Consider the following 12403-nt stretch of genomic DNA (forward strand, 5'->3'; position numbering starts at 1 on the left):
TCACCAGCGGTTTTATAGCTGGCTTGGCTATCCATCCGTCATGGACAAAGGCATTCTCTGAGCCTATGCCCTATTACGTAATGGGACAATAAATAAGGTGAATTTATACGCTGCTAAAATAATAATCATAACTTTATTGAAAACAGGAAAACATACACTTAGTCATCAAATATGTACAACTATATGGTTTATTGTCTATGAACGTTCGTCAATAATATTAACATAAAATTGCAGAGGGAATTCACTTAAAAATATTTAAAACTACATCGTAATAATCTTTTATGTAATAATAGGAATATTATATTATATATATAGAATAGAATATATTTAACGGCCGTCTGATGTAGTGGCAATTGACATGGTCACTACACAAGGGGGTCGCGGGTTCGAATCCCGCCAAGGGAAGATATTTGTATGATAAATATAAAATGTCTTTTCCAGGGTTATGGATGTATATTAAATATATGTATGTGTATAATAAAAAATCTTACATTTATATCCGTTATCTGGTACCTGTAACACAAGCTCTTTACGAACTTATCACGGGACCAGTTAACGTGGCCTGACTGTTAGTAAATATTTATTTATGTATTATTTATTTATTATTATTTATATTTAACTCGAATAAATATTAATAACGGTTTTAAGTTTAACCGTTTATGTTATTTATTTAAAGCCGGCTACGCACCTGCTAATGTAATTTTCGAGGTAAATCGTAACGAATATGACCGTCTGACTACATGTTTGTCAAGTCCAAGCGAAACAAATAGGGAATGCTAAGGTGTTTGTAGAGCTAATCACATTTTCGACGATCTCACCGAATGTAGGCGAACACTTTTTTAATGTACAAAAACCACCATTTTCCACCTCTTCCCAATATAGAGAAGTGGAGTGGACTCTACTTATATCAACGTTTACACTAGAAATTAAGAAACTATTATATAATAATTCTCAAAGCCCCGCAAACACGCTGTAGTTTTCGACGAGGTCAGTGACCTACTTCTTTTTTAACTATAATATAAATTTCATCAAATTCAGTGACCTACATTTCTTTACATTTACTTCCTTAAACAATATAATATATTTTCGTTTCTACTTAAATCAAATCTTTAATTATTGTACAGTAATCGGAGAATCGTCACGCCCTGTATAAACGTCCAATTACCGAATCGTGATAGAATGAGGCCAAAACAGTCTAAGATTTCTCGAAAACCTAGCAGCAGGCAGAGGTTTGGCTGTGCCCTTGGCATTGCAGACGTGACGAAAATGATATTAAAAAGAATCCTATTCAGTACTGTCTTTCCGAGGTCTCTTAATGTCACTTCGCTCCATACCAAACGATTTTGTGCTGTTATAATGATTCGTAACCGCCTCCTGCATCGTATTGGCGATCTGCGATCGAACCCACATCTTTAAATGGACCGGCAACTGCCTCATCTCGGGCAAGAATGACAGGAGGAACAACTTGTCACTGTCAGTGTCAGTCGTGCTGTCAATGTCGACCGGGAACACGGGCATCTCGACTTCCTGGGTTGGATAGGTATCGCAACTGGGCTGTCGCTTGCGTTTTTTCCTTCTGACTTTCTTTGGTGGCTCTATCGGCTCTGGGTTGCTGCCGCTGTTGTCTTGGGTTCCGTCCTCGTCTTTTGAATCGCTACTGCAAAATATCAGTAAATCTTTTAAATTAAGATTAAATCACTAAATTATGACTTATTATTTTGAAATGTAAAAATATTCTTTTCTTGTCGTAACTAGGTGAGCTCACGGGGCTAAAACCGGAGTGTTGCTAACACTGGCCCTAACAAGAGCCGTGCTTCGTAGAATCTACCACCGGATCGGAAACGCGACCCACTGAGAAGATCCGACGAGAAACTCGGTGGGCTGCGTCTGTGGGTTAAGTCGTAACTATCAAAACTATCAAAATAACGAGCTCACGCCTCTACTGGTGTTAGGTGGTTATAGGAGCCCGTAGACATCAACAACGGTAATGCCGACCATCTTGAGACCCGAGTCTCAGCTTTATCCTTATACAACAGCTGCCTGTTGTTAACAACGGGATACCCGTGGTCCGTAGTCATGGAGACTTCAACCGCGGGCGGTGATATAAAACTAATGCTATCAAACTCGTTGAGAATATCTATATATTCATACGTGAAGCAAAAATTTTGTACCTCTTTTTACGAAAATTGCGCAGACGGAGGAGTACGAAATTTTCCACACTAGACAAAGAATATAGAGAAGAAGTGCACAATGCTAATATTTTTTTAAATTATGCTTTAATAATACATTAAATCAATAAAAAAATCGTTACACACACGCATATGAATACTCTATGTTTATTATCAAACTTTTGTTGCTCTGTAAGTCTGTGATCAAATTGAGAATAGGTTAATATTGTTTATTTGTCTATAGTGTAGTCTTGGCGAAATCTGTGATTATAGAAGTATAATAGTCTCTGACAATAGAACCATAATAACGTTCAAGCTTATAATTTTAATTAATTATAGTCGAATTTCGACTACTACGGGACCACTAGTCATTCTAAAAACCCTTCAACGGCCCTAAAGCACTCTGTAAAGACTTAGAATGCGTAAACTATATTCTACAATCAGGGAACATACTCTCCATCGCTGATGGGCCCCTCATAGCCGCCCAGGAAGATCATTCTCTTGAAGTGCCTGTACGTTCTCTTGTGTATCCTAACGCCGGAGCGACGAGCCCTTAGCTCCCTGTTGTAAGCATCTCGTAGGGATCTCCACTTCCTCTGCAGTTGTAGTACTAGAAGTAGTAGAAATACACTATTAAATCCACTCTATATATTATCTCTTTCTACTCAGCGCATACGTTTTTCGGTACAGACTTGGGCAGCTTAGTTACTTAGATAGATCGATCCGTTAATCTTAAGTTGTGATATTTAAAACGTTGGTTTTGACTTAGCCAATCAATTGGGACGATTAATATATATGCTTTAAGAGATAAATCCATACAAAAATATATGACAATAATGTTAATTTTTTTTTAAAGGAAAAAATAATCAAATTTTATTATTAAGGAGTTTATTATTAAGTGCGACAAAAAGCTTTCTGTTTATTTCACATACAATATGTTCACGAAACAGCTTATATTTTAGCAGAATGTTCCACATCTCACCCCTGTCGTACGCAGTTGCTTTATTAATAGTATCCCAGTCGGGGAACATCGACGACCCGACCTCTTTCCACAGAGTCAACTTCTCCTCGCGGTCGGCGGGACATTCCGAACTGTACAGACCCGGTCGCTTCTGTATCTCCTCTATCAGACATACCGGATTAAACTCCAACATTTTTACTATCTACTCGAAAAACATGAACTGTCAAAATGACTTAAAAAAACGACTATGGCATCAGAATTATACAGCCATTACTCAATAGCCGTCATTATAAGTGCTACAACAACAAAGGGGTTTAAAAAAAATTGTTGAAGAGAACGCGAGTGATTTACGATTTGAATTTCTAGTTAGTGGTTGTTGCGACGAAAAAGCGCACCGACTCGCGACGGAGGTGCGACGCGACTGGCGCAACGTCGCGCGTCTGTGCGCACACTCGCGGCCGGGCAGGCACGCCGCGTTGCGACCGGCGACCGACGCGCCGCCCACTGCGACTTCTCCGCGCGCTCTGATAACATTCCGTTGATCCTTCAGTCAGTTCAATCGAAATTATATTGCAAATTGATTCTAGTACGTCAGAAACGTTTTTATAATTTTTTTTAACGTATTTTCTGACCTGGTAACTAAGGCCTTTAAGTCATGTCTTATTATAATTTATATTCTTATTTAATGAAAAATGATAATATGGAGTGAAATTAAATGAAATGAGATGATATAGGATGAAATATAAACTCAGTAAAATGGTGGTCATTTACTGAAAAATTTTCAGTGGACTTTTTGGAGGTTCCCGAGAAGCTACGTCCAGCGACTTGTTTCATATACCACATTTGTGCACTTTCACAGATATTAAACAGTTAATAAACCACCGTTATTACACATTTAACCCTGAAGAAACACTAAATAGACAAAATAAAACAATTCACACAACTTCACTCCTCGCGTGCCCGCCAAAAAGTCAAAACGTTTCTTTAGAAAACATATCGAGGAGTGAAAGGACATTTGATTTAAGCGAAATTTTGCTTAAACCCTACATTTAACTTTACAATTAAAGGTGCGTTTTATTAATATTGTATGATGAACAAGTTGTTTGCTCATTGTCCGCGTTTTTATTTTCTACTAGCTTTTGCCCACGACTTCGTCCGCGTGGAATAGTTCACAAATAAATATGCAAAATTAAATGTATATTTTTCAATGTTTCTGAGAGACTTTCTTAATATTTGTTTCCGTAAGAACCTTGTACAGAGTATTAGAAAATTACAAAAAAAAAATAAGCCAAATCGGTCAAGCCGTTTTCATGTTAAGTCGTGACAACGGAAAACGGGTTTCATTTTTATACATATAGATATTTTTTTTTTTATATTACTAGTTTTTTTTTTAACAATTATTAATTTATTTATTTTCTATTATCTATATTTGTATACAACGTGTTACAAAATACCCCGTAAAAATATAATTAATTATCAAAGCCAAAAATTTTGTCAATCTGAGTAAGCTGTCATGTTAGGGAACCAGATTATTTAATAGAAAGGCCTGCGTATGTTGTACCTATTTTACTTAATCATTGTCAGCTTTAATAGTTTTTCTATTTTGCATTCATAAATGTTTGTTACCTCAATACAAGGATGTAAGTACTGACGTCAAAAAATATCAAGTTGAAAAAAAAAATGTTGTCAATTTCAAATCTTCTGATCGATATGCTACAACTATAACAAGTTTAAAAAAAAAAAACATTCTATTTAAACACATCCTATTTAAAAATATAAGTATGTTTATCAGTCACTGCTTCGATCGGTAGCCATAACACAGGGAATCCTAAATTGTGGTCGGAAGCCCATGCGTGATTTATTCACAATTTTTTATTATTGTATCTTCATAACTCTTTCGCGACGTTGTCAGATCGCATTCCGTATGGTTTTAGCTTTGTGTAACAACAGCACTACTTTTAGAAGGTCACGTTAATATAGGTAACATTTGGGGAAAACAATTAATAATTTACGCACAATCATGCTTCCGTTTTGATCGTGAATACTGAAATTGAAAATCGATTTTGTGTTGCATTGTTTTGAAACGCTAGGCAACGTGTCTGAATTAATATAAACAATTCAGATAATCGCGAAATATAATTAATTATACTTCACGTAAAATATTTTTTAAATATGATTCACAATGGAAAACCTTTTTATTCTTCGGCTTAGAATAATTTTCAAAATGATGATTCTCTACATTAAGGTAACATTAACAAAAAACTCCGTAATAACGTAAACATAGTAGCGCTAAAAGTCACTTTAAATATGGCAATACTTTATTCGCAGGTTTTGCAGCGTGACTATGTTCGCGTTAAGTATACGTTTTTAAATAATTGGGTATATTAAAAAAAATATACACATAACTTTCGTTTTGTTTGCATTTTATCATGATGCGAAGTAGATGGATTATTAAATACCAAATTCAACCGTCATCATTCATATTAATAGTCAGACATTTTATTAAAGTGATGATATATTGTAAATGTAAATGAAAATACAGTAGAAGCTTCTTAATCGCGCTTCCTTCATTCGCGTTTTATTCGCCGATTTAATGCGACTCAATTCCCTATATTCGCAGCTAATGATTTCCTTATTCGCTGATCTTATGGGTGCAAACAAATTGATAAAAAGGATTCCGATATCTAGGTGTTCAACCTTTGTAAACGCGCTTCTCCATATTCACGGTTTCTGTCTTCGCGGCATATTTTACGTAACATATAACGCGCGAATAAAGAAAGAGCTTTGATTACTTTAATAAGCAAAATTAAAATTGACGACTGGCGCCCGTCCATTCAGCGGGTGTGTGCTGACGTCTGCTCACAATCAAACTGCTATTTAGCTCGTGTTTAGTTTGGTTGCGTGATGTTTACTACTCTACGTTATACATAAAAGCGGCTTTCTTTAAGATCAAAGACTAGAGGCAACTTGTACGCCGCCTCGTTCTGTAACTAATCTTCAAGACTGTAGACAAGAAACGTCAAAAGTTTTGACGTATTCTGTACGTTCACAAATCTAATTTGCATTACCTTTGAATTATAACTAGAGGTCCCGCAGTAGTCGAAATTCGACTATAATTAATTGGAATTGTATAATAAGTTTGTACACTATTATGATTGTATTTTATACTTCTATAATCACAAATTTCGCCAAGTCTACGCTATAAAAAAATATTAATAAAGACAAACAATATTTAATCTATTCTCAATTTGACCACAGACGTCAAGAACAAAAGTTTGACAGTAAATAGTATGCATGCGTGTGTGCGTCAAATACATGGTATGTAGTGTGTGTAATGTTTTCTTTATTGGTTTAATGTATCTTTTATGCATTATTTAAAAAAAACATTAGCATTGTACACTTCTTCTCTATATTCTCTATAAGTGTAGAAAATTTCATACTCCTCCGTCCGCGCAATTTTCGTAAAAAGGGATACAAAGTTTTTGCTTCACGTATTAATTATATAGATTCTGTTTAGTTGTATGAAGATGATGTTTAGCATGGTTTTTTTTCCTATAGACTATTCTGGCTTCACCAGCCGTGTAAGCGAACTCACGGGCTCAGTTTGAGACACTTTGCTAAGATCTGAATCCGCGACCGGTTCGGAATGGCCACTGAGAAGATCCGATGAGAAACTCCATGGGCGTTATGTGTAAAACATTTAACAATTCAGTAGGGTGCCATACTTAACGGTTATTTTCACTATAGTTGTGTGCTTGTGGTCTCCGTCTGTTGTGCGTAACATTCAAAACAGTCCGCAGCCAATAGTGTGCAGCTTTCGATCTTGCGAATATCATCGTCCGTCGAAAGCTCTGCGATACTTCTTGGAAAAGCCTGGTCAATCTACTAGCAGTACCAGTCAGCGTTCAAGCCAACACAATTTGGGTTCAGTACCCTTGTGGCATTAACCATGTTACGCTAATACATATTATTATATGTTCACTGTAAGTAATGTTTGGAAACTTAGCAATACAGTATACCTAATTAATAAAATTGATAGATTTTTGTCATCTAGTCAATATATTGATAAACCATATTATTACGAGTATTCAATTATGGGCCTATAGCTCTGAAATAGTTCTGTTATTTTAATGTTATAAGAAGTTTAGTTTCTGTTGAAAATCCATACTTATTTACTTAATGAGAATTGTTTTTGATTATGTAGGTAAACGTAATTTTGTTTTTTTTGTTTTGGAAACACGCAGACCACAGCCCACAATAGAATTTAAAAAAAAGGTAGAACGAATAGAATGTGGGCAGGTACCTACGTTACGGTTTTTCTTTTGAATGTTTTTGACTCGAGAAGAGAAGCGCGCGTGTATTATTGATGTGGCTGTTCAGTGCGGCAACGCGTCGCCGCCGCGCGCGCCCCGGTACCGCTATGCGACGTTGCCAGAACGACCGACCCAGTTCCAGAGCGACACCTCACTTTTTTCACTCAACAAAATTGCCGATCTGTTTATGTGAGTTATTTATTAATTGTGATTTTCAGATATAATTCGATCGATTTACGTGCGTTCAGAGGTGACCTTCGACTACATTGAGAACTTGACAAGAGTTTTAAAGTTTACGCGAATATTGGATGAACCCGTCGAATGCGAAGGGTTCGTCATCTATGTATTAGGCTCGTCGAACTTGCCTTTCATAACACTGTGCTTATCAATGATATCACATCCATTATCATTGGCATCATAGTTACATGAACTTGTAAATGGCTCACGTGAATAAAATATGTAAATAAGATTAGTCTGATTTTCGTTGATATTTCCTAAGTGCAGTATTTACAGCGCAATTGACAAGTAAAGGTTTTTTTTAAATCTATATATAGGTATTAATACGTGAAGCAAAAACTTTGTATCCCTTTTTACGAAAATTGCGCGGACGGAGGAGTATGAAATTTTACACACTTATAGAGAATATAGAGAAGAAGTGCACAATGTTAATATTTTTTTTTTAAATAATGCATGAAAGATACATTAAATCAATAAAGAAAACATTACACACACTACATACCATGTATTTGACGCACACACGCATGCATACTATTTATTGTGAAACTTTTGTTTCTGACGTCTGTTGTCAAATTGAGATTAAATATTGTTTGTCTTTGTTAATATTTTTTATAGTGTAGTCTTGGCGAAATTTGTGATTATAAAATACAATCATAATAGTGTACAAACTTAGAATTCCAATTAATTATAGTCGAATTTCGACTACTGCGGGACCTCTAGTATCCAGAAATTTCCAATATCTGAGAAATTTTTGCCACGTATATGCAACTATACTGAGACCTTAAAAATTATATCTCAAGATGGATGGCGCATTTGCGTTGTAGATGTCTATGAGCTCCAGTAACCACTTAACACCAGGTGGACTGTGAGCTCGTCCATCAACTAAGAAAAAAAAAGACATTCGACTCTGGCGTTTACTCCCTTTCAAGGTGTTTCGACAAATGAACGTCTTCAAAGGAGCTTTGCGGGGGGCATTTAGCGATAGACAGCGTCTTGACTATGTATGCCCCTGGCTTGCATTGTTGACCATGAGCGACGGTGACCGGCCGTACGCTCGTCCGTCTACCTACGAAGTTAATTAATACTACATTTAATAAATTGACGAATCGGCAATTTTCCACTAAAAATGTCGTCTCGATAACTTCCCACAGAGTGTGATAGCCACAACCTAACCGCATCTAAATCAATGCTTAGGGATGGTGGAACTTAGCTTAACAAATCAGAGGCATTAGAAGGACTAGATTTTCCGGTGGACAGCGGCTTGGCATTGCTGAAGTCCATGGGCGATGGTAATCAGTCACCGTCAGGTGGGCCGTATGCTCGTCTGCCTACAAAGGCAATAAAAAAATCTTCAAAGAAAAATATACAATAAATTTTGAAATGATGGGAATGGCGTAGCTTTAACAGTCAACTTTTACTGGTGGTAGGACTTCTTGTGAGTCCGCGCGGTTAGGTACCACCACCTTGTCTATTTCTGCCGTGAAGCAGTAATGCGTTTCGGTTTGAAGGGAGGAGCAGCCGTTGTAACTATACTGAGATCTTAGAACTTATATCTCAAGGTGGATGGCGCATTTATGTTGTAGATGTCTATGGGTTCCAATAACCACATAACGAATATATATTTATATACGGTACATACACCAAAATAACATTTTTTACAATTTTTGTCTATCTGTCTTTCTGTCTGTTTGTTCCGGCTAATCTCTAGAACGGCTGGACTGATTTTGATGAAACTTTCACTAATAGGTAGCTGATAATATAAGGAGTAATTTAGGCTACTTTTTTTAGACTAGCTTCGCCCCGCGGCGTCACCCGCAGTTATTGTCGTACCGCGCGCAACATGGCAGGACTCGCCTATCATTCAATAATAAAATTTAATGTTTCCGAAGCGCAGCGAGGGCGGGTCGCTAGTCATGTAATAAGATCTTATGATTTCAATTAATTTTCCATATATGCGTAAAGAAAGTGGACTTGCTTTAACGGTAACTTTTCCGCGCTTGCGCTGTTTGAGAACTCGTTACGTGTGGAATGTCAATAAAACCGCGGTGACAGAGATGAAGAAATATCAAAATATTAAATTAATTTCCATGTAGGATTGTGAACGAATTGACGATAAAAATAAAATTTTATTGTTGTTTATTTGTTATTACAAAGCAAGTCTCATTTGACATTATATCAAAAAGTACAATTAGAAGTTCATAGACCTTATATAATATACGTATAGACATAGTAGACTAAGGTCGAACATTTTTGAAACCAAAAAAAATAATAGTATGATGAAACCCGTTAAAAAAGAACGAGAATATAACAAAAATGAAAGGAAAAATAATTTACGGGCGATCTGAGGTCGGGAAGTGGAAGAAGGAGGTGAGTTTTTAAGGGTAAAAAAAAAACGGTTTATCTCGATTTCCGGCAAAACTACAAGTCCTATGGAAAAAAATTAAATGACAAAGTTGTAGATAATAAAGAGACCCACAACTTTTGTGATTACACTTTTTTCACATAACCTCAAATTTTATGTGAAAAATTCAAATAATCAAGTTCAATCAATTCAAATATTCAATCTAAATGCAATAGTACGATTTACATTTCTATTCATATATTATGAGATTTTCTATGGTCCCTGGTCTAAAGACATAACCCAAAAAAAGGCTTTCAACTGTAATCAAATAAAATGAGAGAACATTATCAATCTATTTGAAGACTATTAAATATGCATTATCAAAACTAACTCGGATGTTGAGAAAAGTTGATTGAGATATGAAGCTTTCGAATAGGAAAGAATTACTGGTAGGACGTATTGTGAGTCCGCACGGGCAGGTACCGCCATCCTGCCTGTTTCCGCTATGAAGTAGTAATGCGTTTCGGTTTGAAGGGTGGGGCAGCCGTTGTAACTATACTGAGACCTTAGAACTCATATCTCAAGGTGGGTGTGGCGGCATTTACGCTGTAGATGTCCATGGGCTCCAGTGACGCTGTGGTTGTCTGTAGGTTCCGGCAAGCCCTTAACATCAGGTGAGCCGTGAGTTCGTCCACCTACCTAAGCAATAAAAAAAGAGAATTATCTAAACCGCTTCAGAACCTTCTCCTTTTTTTGAAATCAGCCTAAAGAACTTCAGTACTTTCTCCGTTTGTCAATCGATTTCTTTTGCTTAGTACCGTAATAGCGCGTTTTTAGTGTTACCAATAAATCCGGTAACAAGTACGCGTTACGCCAAACAACTTTGTAACACACACACACACACACACACATTTCGAACGCTGCATTGCAGTATTTCTTGGCAGCGGCCAAGTTTATTTGAGTGGCGATGGCATAACAGTAAGTGCTATCCGACTTCGTGATTTATTTATTTTCCTAGTGTCGTTACACTGATTTTTCTGTTTTGCTTCGTACATAATATTATATCTACTGCGAGAAACCAGACTCTGAATGTATTTGTAAAGAACTTGAAAGTCCGTGTTGAATGCGTCCAACGAGACGGGCTCCATATTTAGCAGCAGTAAAATATTCTGAATACTCGTTTAATTGTGCTTACTAGAGGTCCCGCAGTAGTCGAAATTCGACTATAATTAATTGGAATTGTAAGTTTGTACACTATTATGATTCTATTTTATACTTCTAAAATCACAAATTTCGCCAAGACTACACTATAAAAAATATTAACAAAGACAAACAATATTTAATCTATTCTCAATTTGACAACAGACGTCAAGAACAAAAGTATGACAATAAATAGTATGCATGCGTGTGTGCGTCAAATACATGGTATGTAAGTGTGTGTAATGTTTTCTTTATTGATTTCATGTATCTTTTATGTATTATTTTAAAAAAACATCAGCTTTGTGCACTTCTTCTCTATATTCTCTATAAGTGTGGATTCATACTCCTCCGTCCGCGCAATTTTCGTAAAAAGGGATACAAAGTTTTTGCTTCACGTATTAATATATAGATATATGTTGTTATTTTTCGAACGTATTCAGTTCGTTATTTTCTTCTGTATCCGCGAGTCATTGACATAATTAACCCTTTTAGTGCTGAACTTGTTTTCACATACTTTTCAGAAATTGCTAAAGGATTTTTGAAACAAAAGTATTAACTTAAAAAAAATCAATGCTCTAAATTCACAGCAAAATAATTTTAAATGGTTATTTATAAATGTTATTAACTTATTAAAAACGTTATACACGCGTGCGCTAAGACACGTCTGTATAGATATCTATAACCTAATACTTATAATCAAACTGCGCAATAGTCTGTATTCCGACGCTCCTTACTTTATACATAATAATAAAGAATCGATCTTTCGACGGTTTGCCCTCTCAAAGCGTTAAAAAAACTAAATTTATGATTTGATGTAACGTTTTTGTTTCTTTGTAAGGATCCCTAATTTTTTTTAAAAATATTATAGCTTATATCACTCGGGAATAGTGTAGCTTCCAAACAGTGAAAGAATTTTTCAATTCGGTTCAGTAGTTTCGGAGCCTATTCTATACAAACAAACAAATCTTTCCTCTTTATTAGTATTAGTATAGATATAGATTGCTGGTAGGTACCGAACGAATTTTTCCTTGCCCATATTATTTATTACCACTAATGATTCGGATTATAATTTTTGGACCTCCATACTATCTCTCCATAGCTCAAGCCATGATTTTAATTTTAATTTCAGCCAAACTGCTACCTATAATATATAATTCAAACAACATCAAAATGTTATTAAAGT

At 35.8% G+C, this 12403-nt stretch overlaps 2 protein-coding genes across 3 annotated transcripts in view; one reads left to right on the plus strand and one right to left on the minus strand.

Annotated features, from left to right (window-relative positions):
• Smr (nuclear receptor corepressor smrter) overlaps positions 1-12403 on the plus strand; it is a 172027-nt gene that overhangs the window by 46359 nt on the left and 113265 nt on the right. The window lies entirely within an intron of this gene.
• On the minus strand, positions 120-3990 carry LOC114244934 (uncharacterized). The gene is made up of 3 exons (XM_028176895.2): positions 3151-3990; positions 2622-2778; positions 120-1657 (listed from the first exon to the last, which is right to left on the minus strand). The coding sequence occupies exons 1-3, from the start codon at positions 3320-3322 to the stop codon at positions 1285-1287; spliced, it is 702 nt and encodes a 233-aa protein (XP_028032696.2). The 5' UTR covers positions 3323-3990; the 3' UTR covers positions 120-1284.

This window comes from Bombyx mandarina, chromosome 16 (genome assembly GCF_030267445.1).
Source record: "Bombyx mandarina strain Sakado chromosome 16, ASM3026744v2".
Lineage (NCBI taxonomy): Eukaryota > Metazoa > Arthropoda > Insecta > Lepidoptera > Bombycidae > Bombyx > Bombyx mandarina.